The sequence below is a fragment of the Crocodylus siamensis genome, chromosome 1 (genome assembly GCF_052110815.1).
Source record: "Crocodylus siamensis isolate JL-2025a chromosome 1, ASM5211081v1, whole genome shotgun sequence".
Lineage (NCBI taxonomy): Eukaryota > Metazoa > Chordata > Crocodylia > Crocodylidae > Crocodylus > Crocodylus siamensis.
Genome location: NC_143395.1, coordinates 239,423,371 through 239,447,031, shown reverse-complemented (window position 1 = coordinate 239,447,031; position 23,661 = coordinate 239,423,371). Strand labels below are relative to the sequence as shown.

Genomic DNA, 23,661 nt, shown 5'->3' with positions numbered 1-23,661 from the left:
CAGATGCTCAGAAGAAATAACTCCTGTTTATGATATGGAAGAGAACTCCGACTCAGTCACCATTGTGTCGCAGGACTCATCAGGTTCTAAACGGAGTACTGTGTCAGGGAGGCAATGGCAGAGTCCCGAGACAGAGACTCAACTGTCCTCGCAAAGGGCGACTTGTAAGTAACAGTACTGGTATTAGTAGTGTTCTGGATTTTCAGTTTTACACTCGTATAAAATTCCTGGTGGGGGGGGAAATGGAGAATACAGTGTCACTCCCTGTGGCAGATGCTGCAATCCGGCACTTTGCATGTACCCACAGGATTGTAGCCACTTTCAGGAGGAGTGGAGCTCCAGGCTCTCACCCGCTGAAGCAGGGTGGCAGCTAGGCCTCTGAAGATGGGGCTGGCTGTCACAGCCACCTGCAGAGCTAGCTGATTTTTGGTGTGGGGTATGCATATGGCTGGGTGCGGGGGGTGTAGATCTTGTTTCACCATGCACACCGGGAAGCAGGGTGCATTCTGTGCTTGTACTTGTACTTTTGGATACAACCTTAAGAAGATGGTTGGGTGAGAAATAGTAGGCTGTCAATGGTAATTCTTGAAGTGGCAGTCCTGTTAAAATAATTTAAGAATGACTGGCTCACAGTGAATAAACGGCAGGCAGCACAGAGGAGGTGGGTGGGGGATAGCAGCACTGTTGGGGGCAAACTCAGGGACCGGTATGCCCCCAACTCCAGGCAAAAGCAAAAAAAGTTTGGCGTTTGGGTGGAAAGCAGCTGAGGCTGATAAGTACAGCCTGGAGCGAGGTGCATACGAAAAGGCAGAACATGTGTTTTTGAAAATCTCATTTTTCATTACTCTAATATAAGCAACAAAATAATCAGTAAAAATTTACAAGATTAGCACCTGGTGTCCAATTGAATCCATGCAGGAGAAATTAGATGAACTTCCATGGATTTCTCTGGATTTAGAAGTGAACCCAAGCAGCACCTGGTGGTGCAGTATTTGCAAAGGGGGGGTGGGGTGGAAATCACGTTTTTGTGCATGTCAGATCCTCGTTACGAATTCAAAAGGATTCACACCCGGAGGTAAGCGGGCTCGTTAACTCCTCGCTTGCTGGGAGGAGGCCGCTGCCTGGTGCCGGGCCGGGTCAAGCCCCCGCCCAGGCCCCTACCTGGCCCAGCCCCCCAGGGAGCCCCGCGAACAGGCTGCGTAAACAGGCACTTGAGTTAGCACAGAGTTCGAGCAGGGGAGGGCGTGGGAGGGCACGAGACCCTGCCTGCGACCCCCCCCAGCCATAGCCAGCCCCAGCCGTAGCCAGCCTACGAGAGGCATGACACGGATGGGCACGCGCCGCACCCCGAGTGTCCCCTCGGGCTCTGCGGCCCCTTCACTGGGGACCTCAGAGACGGCCGCCCAGAGGGAGCCCATGGTTCCAGGCTCCACGCAGACAGAGCCCCTGGCTCTTGGCTGCGGGGGCTGCCTGTCCCTTTTTCAGGCTCTGGGGCCAAGGAGCATGGCCCCCTCCCCTTGCGGGGTCTGCTCCCTACTGGGGTCTCTTACGCACCACCTGGAGGAGCTCCAGGCCACAGTCCAGAGACTGTGTGACATCAGGGACTGCAAGCAGGAGATAGACTCCTACTCCCAGGCCCTTCTCCCCCGGGAGCCACAGGGGAGAGCTCCGTCTCCCTCCGTGACTAAGGAGGACTCTGGGACCTCCCGCTCTGCCCAGTCAGGGGCATGGACCAAGGTGGTCAAGGGCCCCAAGGCCCACCGCACCAAGGCCCCTGCCCCGCCGGAGCTTAGCAACAGGTTCGCACCTCTTGCAGCCCCAGCAGAGCCCACGCAGTTGCCAGCTCCTGCAGGCAACCCAGGCTCGACCGCAGCTACTGGCCCCGCTCTCCCCAAGACAAAGCGAAAGGTGTTTGTTGTGGGAGACTCCATCCTGCGGGGCACTGACGCGGCAATCTGCCGTCCCGACCCCTTAGCCCGGGAAGTCTGCTGCTTCCCGGGGGCCCGCATCCGAGACATTGCGGAGAGGATCCCGCAGCTCCTCCGGCCCACAGACCACTACCCCATGCTCCTTATTCATGTGGGAACCAATGACACGGCTCGGAGCACCCCCAGCCAGGTCATGAGGCGCTACAGGGAGTTGGGAGCGGGGCTTAGAGGTCTGGGAGCTCAGGTGGTGTTTTCCTCGATCCTCCCAGTCTCGGGCTATGGCCTGAGGAGGGAGAGGAGGATCCACCCGGTGAACCAAAGACAGCGGTGCTGGTGTTATCAGGAAGGCTTTGGCTTCCATGACCACAGCCCGCTCTTTGGCGAGAGAGGCAGCGAGCTGCTGGGAAGAGATGGCCTCCACCTCTCTCCCCTGGGGAGGAGGCTCTTCTCAGCCAGGCTGGCTGACCTGCTCCACCGGGCTTTAAATTAAGCCCGCTGGGGGATGGGGGGACTACTGCCCCTGCTGGCCTGCTCAACGGCCCTTGCAAAGCCAGGGGACCAAGGCACTTAAGGGGGCACTTAAGGGAGCCCACCCCTGCCCCAGCCCTGGCACAATCTGTGGGCAAGGCAAGAGCCCCCAAGGGCACACTTGCCTGCCTGTACACTAATGCCAGGAGCCTGGGCAACAAGAAGGACGAGCTCGTCCTCCTGCTTAGTGCAAAGAAATATGATGTCATTGGGATAACGGAGACCTGGTGGGACTCCACCCATGACTGGACCACGGGTATAGAGGGCTATACCCTATACAGGAGGGATCGTATTGACAAAAGGGGCGGGGGTGTAGCTCTCTATGTGAAGGAAAGCTACATGTCCCTGCAAGCTGATGTTGGCGACCGGCATGGACAGCTAGAGACCCTCTGGGTAAAAATTCGTGGGGAATTCGGCACAGGGGACACAACGGTGGGAGTCTACTACAGACCTCCCACTCAAAGTCCCGAGCTTGACCAGGAGTTTGCCCGGGAACTGTCTGAGGCCGCTTGCTCCAGGACTTTGGTTGTCATGGGTGACTTCAATTACCCGGACATCTCATAGGAAGATCACTCAGCTAAATCTGACTGGGCGCAAAGCTTTCTCTCGTGCGTGGATGACCTCTACCTGACCCAAGAAGTCTATGGGCCAACGAGAGGCAAAGCACTGCTCGACCTCGTGCTGGCTATGGGGGACGACCTAATCGGCGACCTAGTGATCTACGGGAAGCTGGGTGACAGCAACCACGAGCTGATCACCTTCACCATCCGCCGTAACGCTGGCAAGTCAGTCAGCAACACAGAAGTCCTCGACTTCAGAAAAGCCGACTTTGACAAGCTCAAGAGGCTAGTCGGTCAGGCCCTCAGGGACCATGACCCCAGGGGATGGGAGTTCAAGAAGAGTGGTTGCTTCTCAAGGAAGCGATCCTCAGTGCACAAGCTAAATCTATTCCAACACGGAGGAAAGGCAGCAAGGCGACACAGCAGCCCCCCTGGCTCTCCAGAGACCTAGCGGACCTACTGTGGCTAAAAAGGAAAGCCTACAAAGGATGGAGGACGGGATTCACCTCCAAGGAGGATTACTCCGCGCTGGTCCGGTCCTGCAGGGACCAAACCAGGAAAGCCAAGGCTGCAACTGAACTCCAACTAGCTTCAGGCATCAAGGACAACAAAAAGTCCTTTTTCAGATATGTGGGGAGCCGGAGGAAAAGCAAGGGCAATGTTGGACCCCTGCTTAGCCAGATGGGGCAACTGACAACTGACGCCCAGGAAAAAGCCAACCTATTAAATAGGTACTTTGCGTCAGTCTTTCATCAGTCACACGGAATGCCCATGCCTGCTATGGGACAGGGAAATCTGGGTGAGGGGGATCCCCTACCCTCCATCAATGCTGACCTCGTGAAGGAACACCTTGAGAAGCTGGATACCTTCAAGTCAGCCGGCCCTGACAATCTGTACCCCAGGGTACTCAAGGAGCTGGCGAGCGTCATAGCCCAGCCCCTGGCACGGATCTTTGAAAACTCCTGGCGCTCTGGTGTAGTGCCAGAAGACTGGAAGAAGGCCAATATGGTGCCGATCTTCAAGAAAGGGAGGAGAGTGGATCCGGCTAACTACAGGCCCATTAGCCTGACTTCTATCCTGGGGAAGATCTTAGAAAAGTTTATTAAGGAGGCCATGCTTGAGGGACTGGCCCAGGCTAACATTCTAAGGGACAGCCAGCATGGGTTTGTTGCGGGTAGGTCTTGTTTGACCAATCTCATTTCCTTCTATGACCAGGTGACCTATCACTTGGACAAGGGAGAAGAGATTGATGTCATATATATTGACTTCAGAAAAGCTTTTGATCTGGCATCCCATGATCACCTCTTGGCCAAACTGCCCAGTTGTGGCCTTGGCTCCACCACGATCCACTAGCTGGGAAATTGGCTTCGTGGTCGGACCCAGAGGGTTGTGATTGATGGCAGTCACTCATCATGGTGCCCTGTAACCAGTGGGGTCCCTCAAGGCTCTGTCCTGGGACCCATACTGTTCAACATCTTCATTAACGATGTGGACATTGGAGTTAAGAGTGGACTGGCCAAGTTCGCCGATGACACCAAACTTTGGGGCAAAGCATCTACGCCAGAAGATAGGCAAGTGATCCAGTCTGACCTGGACAAGCTCAGCAAATGGGCAGACGAGAACCTGATGGTGTTAAACACCGAAAAATGCAAGGTTCTCCACCTTGGGAGGAAAAACCTGCAGCACCCTTATAGGCTCGGCAGTGCTACGTTGGTTAGCGCTACAGAAGGAAAAGACTTGGGGGTCATCATTGACCACAAGATGAACATGAGCCTGCAATGCGATGCTGCGGCTAGTAAAGCGACCAAAATGCTGGCGTGCATCCATAGATGCTTCTCGACCAAATCCCGGGATGTCATTCTCCCCTTGTACTCGGCCTTGGTGAGGCCGCAGCTGGAGTACTGCATCCAGTTTTGGGCTCCACAATTCAAAAAGGATGTGGAGAAGCTTGAGAGAATCCAGAGGAGAGCCACGCGCATGATCAGAGGTCAGGAAAACAGATCTTACGATGACAGGCTGAGAGCCAGGGGACTCTTTAGCCTGGAAAAGCGCAGGCTCAGGGGTGATCCGATGGCCACCTATAAGTTTATCAGGGGTGACCACCAGGATCTGGGGGAACATCTGTTCACCAGAGCGCCCCAAGGGATGACGAGGTCGAACGGTCACAAACTCCTGCAAGACCGTTTCAGGCTGGACATAAGGAAGAATTTCTTTACTGTCCGAGCCCCCAAGGTCTGGAACAGTCTGCCAGCGGAGGTGGTTCAAGCACCTACATCGAACACCTTCAAGAGTAAATTGGATGCTTATCTTGCTGGGATCCTATGACCCCAGCTGACTTCCTGCCCTTTGGGCAGGGCGCTGGACTCGATGATCTCCCGAGGTCCCTTCCAGCGCTAATGTCTATGAAATCTATGAAAATAACCCTCATGGAAGAAATTTAGGAGCTAAAAATAAAACATTTCAGAGGTATTTTAAATTACCACAAAGAAAAAAACCCTAAAACAATAATATCAGCTGGATACACAGATGCGATTTAGCTAGCTTAATGACCATTTTTGTCATGTGGACACAGGAAAAGTGTAGCATCATAACAGGAAGGGTGTAACGTGGACAACAGCCCTATGTTAGTGTAGGTCAGAGAATGAGGCACATTGCCTCAGTTTACAACAAAACATGTAGTTGAAATATAGGCAGGCCATCACCTCCACTTTCTCAGAGTGCCACGAGACCTCCTGGATACAAGTGATGAGGACTAGCTCTCTTCTCCACAAGACCACTTTGTATCTTCAAGGATTTGAGAATGCCATCTCTTCCAGGATTAGAAGGTCAGACTAGATCATCTGATGTTCCCTTTTAGCTTTAAACACTTTGAAGGACTTCATGCCTAATATAAACCTAGGCTTTTCAGATCCAACATGGAACTACTCTGTCTCCCAATCAGCAGGTGGCAAAACCTGAAGAATCTGGATTTCAGTGACGAAAATTAAGCCAGTTTACTACAGTTGGCTTCCTGCCAGTTTCTGACTGAATTATATAGTGCTAGCCAGAGTGAACAGGAGATGGGCAGACATGCAGACCTATTATGAAAGGGCCCTATAACTGGTAGAAATTGGAAACATTAAGTTTTGGTAATATTCCCTGCAGTTAACTGCTCCTGCCCCCTCGATCCTGAAGTGTACCCAAACCTGAAGTGTAGCAACCATATGTAATGTGCATCTCTATTTCTTAGTCACTGAGATCACTTGGCACATAGAACTGGTACAGACTCCTATTCCTACAACATAAATGGTATTGTTTGGGTTTGTGGAGCTCCTTAAAAACTATTCATGTTGTGCAAAGTTTTACAATAATTATATCAATGAACAAATCTAATTACCTTACGTGTATTAAATGTCAAACCTGGGTGGTGTTACAAAGGCTGACAGTGCTGAGATAAAGTACCCTAACAGCAATACTGAGCTTTCAGAGTTTTTATTTTCCTCCTTGGGGGAGAAGGGTTAATAAGTGACAAAGCAGTGAAAAGGGTAAAAATTAAAGGATTTTTTTGTTTTTTTTTTTCCTCCAAGCACTACTCTAAAGGTGACCTTTTCAGGAAGAAAAAGAAAAGCAAGCTTATGCTATTTGTTCCCTGAGCTGTATATGATTAGTTCTTTCATACACAGACAAATTAGTAAGGGTGCTGTGGCATCTAAAAGTCGTATGTTAAACAAAGTCGAAATTAATGATAAAACTGAGTTTCCTTTGTGTTTGATTTTCATCTGTGTGCACTCAATTATAAACGAGCTATCAAAGAACACTACCCATTAGTAGTTAATTCATGACATCTTCAAAAAACAATCCCTAAACCACCACTGATAGTTTACTGACAACCTCCTAAACTCTGCAGGTTTTGCTAAAAGCTACATTACATAGACTTGTCATCCATCCTGACTCCTTCCATCATGACTCAAAAAAAGAAAATCACTACCCAGAATCATTCATGTTAAAGCAGATTTACAGAATATACAGGTAGGATTTAAAATACTGTATATAACTATTTCATGCACAGATCTAGCACCATTATCCACACAATGTCAAATAAATTTATTATTAAAACATAAAACTCATGCTCTGTCAAGTCATTTGAGAAAAATCTACTGTCATTACTAGAAAGCTGAACAATTGCTATTTCTCTACTTCACCATTTTTAATCCACAGGAGTAAACTCAGTGTTTCAGCTGTTCAGTCTCCTGATAGATTTTATTTTCCATACAGCGTTTCAGGACAGTAGACAGTTTAGAATCTCTGAGTTCCAGTTAAGAGAATCGATCCAACTATCAAGTATTTTACCTAAAGTTTTCACAACTCCCCATCTGTCTTAAAATCAGAAATGATTTATTTATACCCAACGATAATTATAAATGTCTATTATGTGCATGTCCTTCAATGGGTCAAAGAAGTTCTTTTGCCTCATTAAAAGGAAGTATATACAATATTCTTTCCGTAAATTCCTTGCATATAAATAGCAAGATTTCTATTCTTATTAGCATGGTCTTGAATTCTGCAATAGAAACTGTGCAGGTTAATTTTCACACCAGAGATAATCTATTACAAGTTCACGATCTTAGGAATTACGATAGAAATACATAATTTGAAAAGTAAAAGTTTTAATTGGTATCTTCTCAATGAAAACCTTAAAAAAAAAAGTTGTAAGATACAGGAAGCATAGTAACGCTTTAATTATTGCATGCTTAAAATAAATCATGGAACTAGATTTGGCAAGGAATCCTATACACTTCAAATCTTTCAAATCGCACTATAAAAAGTATAGACAAAAATGAAGCTCAACCAGGGTATTATGACACTTTGGGGCAGGTGCCATGAGATCCTTTTAAGGGTGTAATGCAATATTAGCACTGTTAGATGTGGAAACTAGAGGTACACCGATATATTGGTCCTTATTGTATTGGTACTGATAAAAGGAAAATGGACATTTTCAGCAATCCGTTTGTTTGGCTGCTGTAACCATTAATGTCACCGATAAGTGCCGTGTACATGCACGCAGCCACAGCATGCAGGCAGGCAGGAATGCAGCCTGGCAACTTAGAGAGCAGCATCCTGTCAGTAAGTCTGTGGGAGAGGAGTGCAGGGATGTGAAGGAGGGCAGATAGAGGGACCCACAGTGAGGGAGGGAATGGGGCTGCAGCAGGGGCAAAGGCAGGGGCTGTCCAGTTGGGAACAGAGCCATGGGAAAGTCATTTGGGGAGCATCGGGAGGGAGCAGCTCCTGCCACTGCATGCACCCCCTGGGGAAACATGGGGGGCATGTGCTGCCAAGATTTGTGCATGAGGTGAGGATGAGCTGCCTGCTGCAAGCAGGGGCTACACTAGCCTTTTCCCAGCGCAGGGGCTAAGATGAAGCTGTGCTTGGGGCAGGGTGGGCGGCAGCTACTGGGTGGGCTACAAGCACCCCAAAATTCCCTGTGATCCCATTCCAGTGCTGCTGTCACCTGCCTCGAGCACAGCCCCAGCCCAGCCCAGCCGCCCCACCAAGCAAGGGCCAGCAGAGCTCCTAGCAGGCAAGCCACCCTTGCACCATGCACAAATCTGGGGGACACATGCCACCCATGTCTCCCCAGGGTTTGCACACATTGGTAGGAGCCACCTCCCTCAGATGAGCTGCCCATGGCTCCATCCCACACCCCACCCCAAATGGGCAGCACCTGCCCCAGCCCCAATCCCTTCTTCGCTATGGGGCCTCAATCTGCTGCTGCCATGCCCCTTTTTTCTCCACACCCCTTCCTCTCCCCCACCCCCTGACAGACTTACCAGCCAGATGCTACTCTCCAAGCTACCTGGCTGCATATCAACTATTGGATCAGTATCATCTGATATGGCTGGTTAATAATTGGCCATCAGTCCAAAACAAACAAACAAACAAACAAACAAACAAACATCTTTATCAGTACACCCTTGGCCCTCTGAGGACTACTTAAGGGTCAAGGATGGTTGGGCCCCCTCAGTCCCAAGTGATCATGTTGGGGGGGGGGTGAGGTTGCTTTGGTCAGAGAAGTGGCCACACCTGTCTCAAGCTAATGAAAGATTGGGGGGGTGGGGGGGAAGCAGGGACGCAGCAGTAGCAGCAGCAAGGCTCCATAGCCTTGTCATCTGAGCAGGCACTGCACTGCCTGCCACAGCATTTTGGCTCCGCGCTGCCTTACCCAGGCCACAGGAGCTGGGGCGATTCCCAGCTGGCCTAGCTTTGTGACTTAACTCTGTCTGGAGCAGTACAGCAGGCAGCAAAGGGGCTGGGCTGTGGAGGAAGATAGCAGGAATCAGGGCCAGCTGGTGCCTTGGTCTTGCCATGGCAGGCGCAGAAGCAGGAAGGTGCCAGCTATGAGTCCAGCCCCACTGGGGCACTGCAGGGCAGGACTTGTCCACCTCCTGTGGAGCTACCCCAAACCTGTGTGCACTGAAATTGTGGGTGAAGGTGCCTGCAACTCACCCTTCTGAATGCACACCCACTCTCTCTCACACTGGGCATGGGTTATCGATTAAATGGTTAATTGCTATAATTAGAAGAGAGTTTAAACAACTAAATTTTTAAACGATATATACATCCCCACTTCCGGCATAATGTCTGCTTCAAGTTCTTGCTGTTTACCAAAAGACTCGTTTTAAGGTATTCACTGAGTTTAATGTATGCTTTTTTGATGAAAAGCTAAAATGTCCTCCTTTTCAGCAGGTGGTTTCATTTTGTGAATGGATATCAAAATTCACAAGGGTGGGGAGGGAAGAGGAGAGCATGGGGAAACTAGCCTCAACTGTATTATAAAGGTTAATCCCCTCGGGACAAAAATATATCACACTATCTATAACAAAATTTCTAATTACCCACTTTCTTAAACAGCTATGTTTAATAATGAGAAATCAGCCTGAAGAACTTTAAGCAGACAGCCTACTACTATTAAAAACAGCCACATGTTTGTGACCTTTGTTCCTCATTTATTTTCCTATGAAAATATACTGTGACCTATTCTAAATTAGTGTCACCACCTATACTCCATCCACATCTCATCCTGGCTTAAGCTTTAAAAAAAAAAAAACTTGATTGATCTTGTTATTTTAAAAGCAACCATTTGTTGGTGCACTGATGGTGGCAGGCATTGATGACCCAAGCTAACAATAGTGCACTATCCACTACCGAGTTTTTAAACAACATGACAGAAAACAAGCTACTGACCTACTTCACAGTGTCCTTAGGACAGTGATTTTAAAAGTGTATTGACAAAAACTACTTTATACAGTTAGAAATAGCCTTTTTGTGGTATGGATAGAAAACTGGAAAGCAGAAGTCAAATGCTGTAGAAGCAGAAGCAGAGAGAAGAATAGATGCTCTCAGGAACAAATCAAGTCTCAGGAGAATAACAACTGTCCCATTTTATGGCCTTTGCAAAGCCATTGCACTGCCCAAGTCGCAGAGAACTGCAGACATCCTCTTTGGTCAGCGTATAGAAATAAAATTCAATCAAGGGCCAGGATGCCGAAAGAGAACAAAACTGAGTTTCATTATGCAAGAAAAAATTCACCGGACTGTCTAACTTCTTGGCATTTGAGGGCCTTCTGCAGCACAGGCAGCAGAATCAGAAGCCACCCTCCTGAGCACCACGCCCCCCCAGGCCATTGCACACAGCTCCAACAACCACATACACAGTCCTCCCCTCCACATGCCACGTTGGCAACCCAACTCTCCTGTGCTATGTGTGCAGCATCCCCATTCCCTTTCTGGCAATGCTCACTGTACATGCAGCCCACCTTCCACAGGCAGCACAAGCCTGGCTCTCTCTTCACAGGCACACTCCCCTGCTGTGCTTGCAGAACTGGAAACTTTGCTGCTGCACTGCCCCACCTCACCCCACACCCAAAGGGGGAGAGGAGGAAAGGCAGAAACCAGAAACCTGAGGAGGGAGGGAGAACCCAAAGAGCCAGGCCAAGAGTCATGGATAGAGTGGCAGCCGGGCCCAAGCATGCAGGCTGCCTATTAACGCCTCATGAGCCACAGGAAGTCGCCAACCAACTAGGGCTATGGACAGCCATGAAAAAAGCCACAGCCTGAATTGATTAAATCTTTGTAGGCTAGTTTAACCTGCCTAGGTTGAACCAGTTTGTAACATCACAGGCATTCCCTCTGAACTGAAGAAATGTGGGCACATGCCTGCAGTTGCTCAGGCCAGGTGCCAGGGGACACTAGAGCATGCCCTTGGCTGCAGGGAATCTGTGCTGGGGGGAAGGTGGCCAGTCCAGGCTGAACTACTGGGGTTTAAATTCCCTCCCACCCTGTCCCACTGGCAGGGACCCGAGCTGGGTGTACCTGGGTGCTTTCCCCTCTCTGCTACAGCAGCAGACCAGCAGGGCCCCTGAGGCACAGGGGGCAGGGAGACGTATTATCCCCCCTTCTTCCCCTTGGGGGACCACGGCCAGGTCTGCCTGTCTCGACTGCTGCCACCGCTGCTTCCTCCTTACTTGTGCAAGTGTTGCCCCATGGGGTCAGGCCAACCCTCAGGATCTCAATATTGCACTGTTAGACAAGAGGGTATGCTATACAATTGCACATGCACACATTCAAAAATCAATTAGGTATGCATACACCCACTAGGTGCATGCACACACTCTGCACACACACAGGGGTTACTTCAGGTTACTGCTGGTGGAGACTTAAGATGAAAGTTGCAAGTGCTGGGGTTACAACCAACAGACTAAAGGGAAGTTGGGTTAACAAAGTTAACTGGTGTTAATTGAAAGCAGAAAGCTGGCAGAGCAAAGGAGCAATGCTGGGGAGAAGCCTGGAGGCTAAAGCCGGAGCAAGGAGACTACAGGGGAGCCAAGAGGTACATGGGGAGAGGAAAACTGGGAGTAGGGATGAAAGATTGCAGAAAGCAACAGAGCTAAGAACTTACACAGACAGCAACAGGGCTGAGAGGTGGCAGAAAAGGGACAAAGATGAGCTGAGAGGTGGCAGAAAAGTGGAGACAGAATTGAGAGATCAGGAAAATGGGGGGGGAGGGAGAAGGAGGGGGACTGGAGCTGAGAGAGACGTGAATTTAAGATAGGGAAGGGACCGGGGCTCAGTAAAACACAACGCAACTCAGGGTTACAAATGATAGTGGTTTTATTGAACAGGGGAAATGGTGAGATATTTTATTGGTTCCTTTGCGCACACACACACAAACACACAGACAATGGCAGCAGGAGTTAAAGAGGCTTGATGCCGGGGCTGAAGTCCATGAGGAGGAAATATGCAGGTGATATCTACCTATCCCAGGCTGAAAGTGGGTCCTCAAATGGTCAGTCAGGGTCTCCTTCAGCTCAGTGTTGTCCAGAGGGGGTCACCAGCAGGGCCTCTGGATGGCTAGACAGTGTGATGTGGGCTGGTCTGGTCCAGATGGAAATGACGCTCCCAAGGAGTCAGTCTTCACTACCTAAGTTTATGGGGCAGACTACCTCTGATCTCCTATGGGGAGGGCCTGTCCAGGCAAGGTCAGTCCTATTCCAGAGGGCTCCAGGTGTTCTTACTGAGCATGTGCAGCCTTGGCACAATGGTGGGTTCCCTCATCTTTTGTTTCTTGAATGCTGAGTGTGGTTCCAAGGGCTGGGTCCTTCGTCCAGGTATTGGTGTTGATGGTTCGGTCATTCAGAAGGAGCTATTATTAGACCTACTGCCTTTGTCTCTCAAGCATTCATTCAGGAACCAAGTTACATAGGAGGGGTAATGCAAGTCATAGGTTGCACAACCAGGCATGGGGATAAGAGGGAGGCTTGACATTACAAGACAGAAATTTGACACGGCTTATGCCAACTTACCTATATAGGCCTAAAACGGTAATCACACAATATAAAAGCAGTACAAACATAATAATTATCACTTATAAAACAGTGAATATCTACATCAAAATAGCAGGCCACTTACCAGATTGAAGGCTTTTTTGAAGTCAAGATATATGACATCAATCTCTTCTCCCTTGTCCAGGTGATAGGTCACCTGGTTCTAGAAGGAAATGAGATTGGTCAAGCAAGACCTACCTGCAACAAACCCACGCTGGCTATCCCTTAGGAAGTTGGCGTCGGCCAGTCCATTAAGGATGGCCTCTTTATTAAAGTTTCCCTTCCCTGGGATTTAAGTCAGGCTGATGGGCCTATAGTTAGCCGGATCCACTTTCCTCCCTTTCTTGAAGATAGGCACCACATTGACCTTCTTCCAGTCTTCAGGCACTACACCAGAGCTCCAGGAGTTTCCAAAGATCCGTGCCAGAGGCTGGGCTATGATGATCTCCAGCTCCTTGAGTATCCTGGGGTGTAGATTGTCAGGGCCGGCTGACTTGAAGGTATCCAGCTTCTCAAGATGTTCCTTCATGAGGTCAGCATTAATGGAGGGCAGGGGATCTCCCTCACCTGGACCTCCCTGTCCCGTACTGGGCAGGGGCATCCCATGGGATTGGTGAAAGAACGACACAAAGTACCAATTTAATAGGTTGGCTTTTTCCTGGGCATCAGTTGCCCCGTCTGGATAAGCAGGGGTCCAGTGTTGCCCTTGCTTTTCCTCTAGCTCCCCACATCTGAAAAAGGACTTTTATTGTCCTTGATGCTCAAAACCAGTTGGAGTTCAGTTGCAGCCTTGGCTTTCCTGGTTTGCTCCCTACGGGACCGGACCAGTGCAGAATAATCCTTCTTGGAGGTGATAATCCTCCATCCTTTGTAGGCCTTTCTTTTTAGCCTCAGGAGGTCTGCTAGATCTCCCCTGGAGAGCCAGGGGAGCTGCTGTGCCCTCTTGCTGCCTTTCCTCCGAAATGGAATAGAATTAGCTTGTGCATTGAGGCTCGCTCCCTTGAGGAGCAACCTCTCTTCTTGAACTCCCCTCTCCCTGGGGTCATGGGCCCTTAGGGCCTCACTGACAAGCCTCCTGAAGTCAAGGACTTCCATGTTGCTGACTGACTTGCCAAATTTATGGCAGATGTTGAAGGTGATCAGCTCCTGGTCGCTGTCACCCAGCTTCCCATCAATCATGAGGTCGCCGATTAGGTCATCCCCAGTAGCCAGTACCAGGTCAAAGAGTGCTTTGCCTCTTGTTGGCCCACAGACTTTTTGAGTAAGGTAGGTCACCCGTGCACAAGAGGAAGCTTTGCGACCGCTCGGATTTTGCCGAGTGATCCTCCCATGAGATGTCCAGGTAATTGAAGTCACCCATGACAACCATGGTCCTGGAGCATGCAGCCTCAGCCAGTTCCTGGGCAAACTCCCGGTCAAGCTCTTGACTTTGGGTGGGAGGTCTGTAGTAGACTCCCACCATTGTGTCCCCTGTACTGTGTTCTCCCTGGATTTTAACCCAGAGTTAAAAACATGCTCTTACTGGATTTAAAAATTCAGTAACAAAAATTAATATAGTACTCATTCCAGACACTTTATATTAGGACACACTATTTGTGTTCATCCTTCGTTTTCCAGGAAAAAATTATAACAAAATAAAATAAAAGTAACTTGCCTCTGTTTAGGACTGCAAGAAATAAAAGCTTACAAAGCTTATTTTAAAAATAAAATACCTTCAATTTTGATCCATGGGGCACAGGTGGGAATCCATCTGGTCCAGGTGGTATGAACAACTCCCATTTGCCATAATCCATTTTTCGGTATGGATGTGAAAATGGATTCCAACCATCTGCAATTTTAAGATAGGTATTACTGCTACATATTGTAATTTTAATTAAATACATAGTAAGATATTTTAGTTATTTTCTTGATAACAACCAGAGAAAGTGGAAACTGAAAAACAAAACGCAAGCATGCATTTTTCTACTTGGTACTCCTTCATAGTACTGGATCAGACTCAATAAGTAGAATTATCTATTCATTACAGATCACACTCCAAAACTAATCTCAACACAGTGGTTAGAGAGTGAACCTTGCTTCAACCTAATTCAGACAAGGGAATTTTACCATGACTTTATTTTACTGCCAGTGCCTACAATAAATTTTAAAATAGTTAAATCTGGTGGGGGGGGAGGGGGGAAAAAAAAATCACTGTTCTTGACTGAAGTTAGATTTTAACTATAAAGTACAATCTTGACAATAGGCCAACTTCAAATTTGCCAGTTTCAAACACAGCCACTGGAAGTAACATGATGCTCCTGAGCACAGCCTTTACAAGTGTGCCCAGGACCTCAGCACATGGAGCCAGGACAGCACAGACCTAGCTGGCATGGTACCTGGGCGGGATGGGGGGGGTGCGGATCAGGCTTCCAACCTACAGCCACTCCACCCCAGCTTAGCATGCTGCAGTGGGGCTGGCTGGGGCATGAGGGTGCTACAGTGTGGTGCTGGCTGGCAGGCAACACCTGCATTGTAGCACCCTTGTCTGCCAGCCAGCCCTGGTCACTGTCTACATGTGTGTTGCAACAGAGTAAATAACTCCACTGTAGGATAGTACTTGTCAGGCAGTACTATCCTATAGCAATATCAATTAGCTAACTCTGGCTTGATAGCACCACTCATGTAGACAGTGATGCTTTGCTGTGGAGTTAAGTCAACTTCACAGTAAAGCACACAAGTAGATAAACCCCGTGTGACTGAATCTTTAGATGGAAGGTATATTTGTATTTCATTTTTTGATAGAGAACTTCATTCTGATCTAGTTATTAAATCAGCATAATGATAACCCAAAGGCTTTAATCTAGATAAGGGCTCCATCCTGCTAGACAACTGTGTACAATCAGAGGTCCCATGTAACAACTGCCAATAAAAAAACAATACCCTAGGAAATAAAGAAATGTTAATTACTCTCCATGTCACCAGACCCTGGTCAATCACTTTTTTACTTTCTCATCATATTACTTTTATTGCTTTTCCACCTCTCCCAAATCAAGTAAAAATGATTCAGATTTAATAAGAACTCAGATTAAAAATAGGACAATGTATTTAGGTCTAAAGTAATAGCTCCCAGTACTTAACAAGTGGGATCATAAGCCTCAAACTCAATTAGAATGGTTGAACTGGGACAAGTAATTGGATTACCACTGGGGAAAAGGAGTCCGGGAACCACAGGTCTAGAAGTAGAATTTCCTTCAATTGTTCTTTACCAAAACGAAACATCTATGTGTTTGGCTGGTGTACAGATTTAGAAATGAAGGACAATAAAGTAAAAATCAGAGAGGAAGATAATCATACAGTACTAAGGACAACCACTTAAAAATGAGTGCTTCCATCTGTTTAATTCATGGGATTAAACAACCAGTCACCCTGCTAATGCAGGCTATTTCTCTGTAGGTTCCTATAATACTGGTTCGCCCTTTGGCCTGTAGCTTATGTAAGGCTATCAAGAGACAGCATCTTTGGAGCAAAATCAGCTGTGTCAGAACATGCCCTGTGGGGGATCCCTGTGGTGCACGCATCTTGCTGCCACACCCTGATTTGGGGTACACATCTGCTGGCTGCCCCAAGTTGGGGTGTGTCCATGAGATACAAGAACCACAGGTATGCCCTGCAATAGATCCTTGCAGTACACATCTGCAAGTGTGGAATCCAAGTGGGTTTCCCCACTTGGAGATAGCTACCTGAGTTGTGGCACAGCAGCCCAATATGCATGCAGAGGGATTCCCCAGAGGGGAATTCTTGTGGCACACAATAAGCAAACAGACATCCCCATATAAGGCATCATAAATTGTCATTACTTTTGGTTGAAGAATTTTGGGGGGGCACTTTATGAGTAAAACAAAAGACTAGCATGTCTGCTCACTTGCAACTTAAAATTATAAAAAAAATTATGGCAGCACAAGGGTGACATCTGTTTGCACCTTACCCCACTCCCCCTCCACCATGTGCTCGGCAGCAGACCCAAAAGTAGTTCTAATCCACTTTGGGGTCTGCTGCCAAGCGCATGGGGGACCCTCCTGCCCACGCCTCCCCGGCTCAGCAATCAGCTGCAGGGGGCACCCCAGGTGCCCCCCCCCCAGACCCAGAATGCACCAGTCACTGAGTCAGGGGGCAGGAGGGATCTCCCACAAAGCTGTGTCTATGTCCGAATCATCAAATCTTTCCAAATCAAGTTGGAGGCTTCCGATTCAATTCAGAGATTAATGGATCTCCTGATTCAGTTCGGATATTTGGCCCCCGAATTGGGCCGAATCGCCTCCAAATCAAATTAGCGACCGAAGCTTTGCACAGCCATAGTAGTTACATTGGACTATAGGTCATTTCTTGCCCTCTGAAGACCACTCCTTTTCAATTTTGAGATGATGCTAGTGTGCATCCCACCACCCTGACTAGCATTTTGGGCAGTTTCCAGTGGTGTCCCATTTTGACAACAACGGAGCAGAACCAAAAAGTTGGTACCTTAAGAAATAAGATGCGATGAGACAAGCTTGACTGAGGCCTCAGAAAAAGTCTTGAAAGAAGCAACATGTATACAAAGAAATGTGATGCAAAACAGTGAGTCCCAAATGGTGTTCCATGGGAACACCAGAAATGTGCCATGAGATCCCCCTGCATGAGGAGGTAAATGTTTTCCTTCCCCACCTGGCACTCTATGCCTGCTCTATCAACTCCACCAATGTTTGCATCTACTCTTCTGGGAGCTTATCACTGCTGTTGCTGCCCTTACCCACTCCCAGGAACCCACTGTGCCAAACCCCTATGCTCCAGCAGCATGCTCTCCTGACAAGCGGGCATGTGGATGGACAAAGACAGCATTGTGCTTTGCAGCCCACCTCATCTCCTCTACTTCTCCCCATGCTCCCAGGGATGACAGGGGAGGCAGCAAGGGTAGACACCAGTCTGCAAGATCCTGCAGAAGCAGCCTCAGCAGTGGGCACTGCATTTGTCCTCCAAGGCACGGACCAGAAATTGGCAGGGAGCAGACAGTAGAAAGAAGAGGGCATAGCAGGGTGAGGTCCTGGCCTCTGGTGCTCTGAGGAACACCAGCAGGGTTAATGATTCTCAACTCTTTCAGCATCAAGGTCCTCTTCTACATGTTTTCTATATTTATATCTATCTTGAATAATTTTTCAACTAGGGTGCCACAGAACTTCAGAGGAATCATGGACAGGTGCTAAAAAAATTGAAAACAAATAGTATAGAGGCTAATCCTCTGCTTAAAGAAAGATGTACCTGGTGTCATTTTTTTTAACAAAACATTTCAGCACCGGTATATTTTTTTTTCTGGCAATGAAATGGAATTTATTATATTATTTGTTTTGAAAACTAGATACATCTGTTTGGGTATGAGAGTAAAGCATACCACCATTTTTTTCTGGATTAAAAAAAGAAACAAATGGACATGGTCACAGGTATCAAAAATCTGAGAAACACTGTGTTATATTTTTCCAGGTTTTATGCTTAACTTTCATCCTGGCTTCTGTAGAGTTGCCAATTAGATACTTTCTGACTTGGCAAAGTGTTTTATTACTGTTTCTTAGAGCAGTCACTTCATACTCTTTAGGAATATAATTTTTGTTCCTTTTTTATGCTAGGTCTTATTTTACATAGGTATTTTGCTGATGTCTCCCCCTCCTTCCTTTCTGTGGGTGGTAGAGGAGATAATGCTTTAATAGTGGCTTGTTTCCTCTCTCTCACACAATTACTATCTATCCTGGCTTCTCTAGCCTTCAGTTAGATTGTTTGTTTTTGCAAAGAGAATAAGATAAATTACTTAAATCACTAGTCATGGTCTTGTTGATTCTTTGAAGTAGGAAGAAAAATTGATCTTTCATTGGAAATTTTTTAATATTGGGCTAATGAAGAAAAAGCAATCTGGCTACGTACAGCCTTACTTGCACAAGGTATAAGGGCCAAGATCAAACAGAATTCCATGCTTTTAATATTATTACTCTACTACTTTATATTGCTTTATTTTACCTGTTTTTGAAATGTTCTCTTTAAATTTTGTTAAAATTGGCACAACATGTAATTTTATTGCATGTTTTTATCAATGACCATTAGGGCTATGTGAAACAGCAGCGTTCCATTTCGACGGAACAGTGTTTCATTTAGAGTTTGTTTCAATTTGAAAATACTGTTTTGTTCCAATTCATCAAAACAGTTTTGCTGTTTCTACGCTACTTCAACATTTTGATCAGGGTGGAGAAGGGAACTCAGCTGTATGGTGTTCCCCTCTTCAGTGCTACAAATCGGGCTCCCCTCCGGAGCCCAATAGCAGCACTGGGGAGAGGAACTCAGCAGGACTGCTTCGAAACTCAAAATGTTTTGAAACTTCCAAATGTTTCAACTGCCTTTGTTTCATTTCAAGGCTGTTTTGAAGCCTGAAATGAGCTGAAACAGTGTCAAAACAAGACAGCCAGCAAAATTTTGCACAGCCCTGAAAACCATCTCATTTTAGTATTCTATAAATCTACTGTCAATGTTATATTCTTTTGGCTGTGAATAAGCTGATACTGCAACTACTAGAAATCAACTAATAATTCTTACAAAATATGCCAATGTTGACTATTTGATGGATCCAAGCCCTATAGCATCCGAAACCTATTTTAACTCAATTTCAAATTTCAAAGTTGTTGGTGCAATCTCTCTGTTAGCCTTTTGTTACCAGTTTTCTTGATGTCTTTTGGGGCTGAGAATCTACTCTCTCTCCTCTTTTTCCTCACTTCCCCCTCCTCCCTTCCTTCTTTTTCCTTTGCTACCCTTGTCACACGTACATTGCAGTCATTTCCAAAGCTGGCTCCTGTATATGGGCTGATATCCTGAAAAGCTGATTTAAAAGTTTCTGTCATGATAAATGAACCATATTGTTGATGCCATCTGGGAACTTCAATTTACCATATTTACTCAAATACAAAACAATTCTGATTATAAGATGACCTCCTCCACCAATACTTAGATTTTCGGTATGGAAAATTTTTTAATTTGTTATAATTTTTTAGGTATAGAATCTAATTATGAATTCCCCCTCCCACTGCTACATACAATTCATACAAACAAACAAAACAAACGAACAATATAAATCATCACAGGAACTGTGGTGTCATCTGATGCACCCCTCTCCAATGGCTCCCTGTTCTTAGTAAACATATCTCTCTTCCCCCATGAAAAGAAAAAATGCCTTAACTAAATTATGAACTAAAACAAGAAATAACTTGCTGCTGCCTATACGTAATCAGCTGGCTACAAAATTTGAACATAAAATTGTGAATGTGTTTTTTCTTGTTTTGTGATCTCTGTAACATATGCTAAAAATATATCCTTTTTTGAAACAACTGCAAGTTTTAGCACAGGTACTCCATGAACACACTTTTGAGCAGTATTTTGGCATCTGCTTATATATGGTACTAACTACTGTGTAAATATTGCATAATATTAGTCCAAAGTCAAAGGCTCAGGATTTATACATATAGTTCATTGGTCTGGACACCACCAGAGTCAACAGCATTTCAAGCCAAGGTAACTCCATAGCTCAGAAATGCTCAGTATGTATCTGTACTCTAGACATGCCACAAAGGATCCACACGCTAATTAGCCTGCACTCATACCTGAAACTGGGTGTTCTTATCAAAACCTAGGATCCTCCAAAATATACATGCAAATGAGGTTCTTCATGATTAGTGGGGCCATGATAACCATATGCAATAGGCTGGGGGGCAGGGAGAAGAGGGATTCTGGATGAACTATTTGGGGCTCCATTTTGTGATGTTTGTCAAGCATTTAAGGCTGGTAAAGAAACAAATCCTTGGAAATGAGAAATAAAGATGAAACTCAGTGGTGAAGTAGGTAGGTAGGTAGGTTGAAAGACTCCAAGACCATATTAACACCATGAAAAGGAAACATTGGATGGAAACAGTAGAAAATTTTAACTTCACACACTCCAGCAGGAAATGCTGGAACACTATCAAAAAAATCTCACTGGAGAAAGCAAGCCCAAACAGCAATGACTTACGAAAGCAGACTCAGTAGCTACGCAGCTTATCCAGAACAGCAGATTGACAAATCCCGATAAAAACTTCTCCAGAGAGATCAACTGCACCAAACAACTGCAGTGAAATGCTAGCCCACTGTGGATCTGCATTTTACTGATTAATTCACAGAACTTGGAATGAAAACTGCTATAGATCGCCTCTCTCTAACTCTATAAAGCTGCAGGCCTAGATAATACCTACCCAGAATTCCTGATGAATTTAGGGCCCTGCCTGTATTGACTGGCTGATGGAGTTCCTGTCATCATGCATGTGAAGAAACAAAATACCCCAAATCTGGAGATACTATCCAAACCAGCAAGAACGCTAACAAACCCTGCTAGTTACAGACCAATATCTTTGCTATCGATTGTCTACAGACTGCTGGAAAGACTGATCCTAAATAGGATAACTGACATCATTGATCCACAGTTACCACCAGAACAGGCAGGGTTCCACAAAAATAGATGCACCACTGACCAGGTAAGAAGGCTTACTCAAGACATTGAAGATGCTTTTTAAAAGAGGGAAAAAGCAGGTAGTGTGCTGGTAGATCTAACAACTGTACATGATACCATCTGGCTCAAAGGATTACAGTACAAACTACTCAAGATGATCCCAGATAGGACAATGGTGGTTTTTAATCACTAATGCAATATCAAACAGATTCTTCATCCCCTCCACCAGTAGGAGATAAAAACTGATACAAGCATCTGCATAATGAGGTAGCACAAGGACCAGTGCTAACACCCAAGTTTTTAACATCTCTATATCACACATTCCACCCACTGCAGCTACACCTATGCAAATGCCTTGGCCCTGTCCACTTTTGACAAGTATAGAACATGCCAAAAATAGAAACTGCCTTTGTCTCAGTTCTTTGGAGGTGCTAAAATTAGTGTGTCAATCGTTTTTAGTGCCTTCGTCTTAAAGTCAAACAGACTATGTAAAGAAAGTACATGTTATTGTGTATTGTCTTTACATTTTCACATATATTCCAATAAAAAATGTCTTTCCACATAAAGCTGTGAATTTGTTTGAATATAACATTTAAATCACATTAAAAAGTTAAGTGTGCTGTATTTAATTTATTTCTGAATTAAATATTTCAGTTCAAATACTTGTGGCTAGTGGGACATAATTTGTTTTCTAAACATAAGTCAAATAAACATGCTAAAATCAGATCACACTATTCAGGAAAACCCACATCTAAAGATTTATAAAAGGTGTGTGCAAAATAAATGCTCACAAGGACATTTTTCTCTATTACAAATCAGGTTGCTGAGAATTAAAAATTCACTGGGCACATCTACACATTCATTAATGCACCATAGTTACTGCACATTAACTTTAGTACCTGTAATAACAGGTACTAACTCAATGTGCAGTAACCAGTGCTATGCCCAGTAGCACTGGTGCATGCCTTTTTAGTGATGTTTATGCACCGTAGACTAATTATACAGTGCATTAGCACAGCTTTTGCCATGATGCACTAACATGCAATAGGTTTAGCGTCTCATGTAGATGTGCCCACTCTGGATTAATTGGATTTAAGAGAAAATGAACATTCAGATTGGATGAAAACACCTATAAGTGTTCCAGTCACAGTATGCTGGAGGAAACCATGAATTCCTAATTAGGAAAGAAAAAAGACTCAATCGTATCAGGACACAATATAACTGTGTAAATAACTTGAACTTGTCAATCTGTCTTCAGTCAGGTTACAATTTTCAGATTTACAGAAACATAGTTTAAAGTAAAGAGTCTCTCTGCTCATCACTTTTACTATTGTGAACTTGTGTGCAATTAATAGAAGCGTTCATTAAGTGCATAAATAAAAAGGGAAAGAGCAAGTAGCAGACAGAAACTTGATAGGAGAGGCTGTACAGGCACAAGAAGAGTTAGGTGATGTAACATATCTAGCATACAGCATCCCATAGAGGACTGCAACAGGTACGTTCATGCAACAGCTATGTCATCCTAAAGAGGCAAACTCTGTTTTAAGATGTAGTCTGGTCAAATAAATCTCTATAGGACCTCCAGTTTAATGCTCTTTATATCCCTTTGAACAGAAGGGCACTACAAGTTTCCCTCACTTTATGCAGGTTTTGTATGTGCAAATTCGCTCTTATGACTCTTTTTATACCAAAAATTATACGCAAGATAAATTCATTCTTATACGATCAGTGTGGTGGAAGCCCACAGTCAGCTGCTTTGTGCAGTGCGTTGTGGGAGTGACACTCACCAAAATAGTCTCATGTGGATCTGTACTCCTCACTCATCATCTGTGACACGTTTCTTTGGTTGCCATCTCCATTATGGATTCCGAGCATCCCGCTAGCTTATCTCGTATGGATGTTACCCTGCCTGTATCTCCTACCAGTGATGTGGAGTCTGACACTAAAAAGACCTGTCACCACCCTCTCTTCACACCAACTAAACATTCACCACCACCCTGTGCTTGTGTGTACCAAAATGTACACACAAGCTCTAGGTGTGCTCCAGGTGAATATCAAAATTGTGTGCTCTAAGGGAGTACCAAAATTGCCTTGTACAAGTGGTAGAAATGGGTCTGGGGGTCAGTACAGTTGAGGTCTTGGAACGCATCTTTATTTGTTACTTTGCAAAATGGGTTGGTTCTCTTTATGTGAATTTGAGTTAATGCACCATTTTCTAGGAATGCATGTACAGCGTAAAGTGAGAGAAACCTGTACAGATA

The 23,661-nt window shown here is 45.9% G+C and overlaps 1 protein-coding gene across 2 annotated transcripts in view; it reads right to left on the bottom strand.

Moving 5' to 3' along the window:
* GBE1 (1,4-alpha-glucan branching enzyme 1) overlaps positions 1 to 23,661 on the bottom strand; it is a 313,525-nt gene that overhangs the window by 185,867 nt on the left and 103,997 nt on the right. For both annotated transcript variants that reach the window (XM_090059712.1, XM_090059722.1), the window contains exon 3: positions 14,589 to 14,704. In XM_090059712.1, the coding sequence (XP_089915838.1) occupies positions 14,589 to 14,704 (116 nt within the window). The remainder of the gene's footprint in view (positions 1 to 14,588; positions 14,705 to 23,661) is intronic.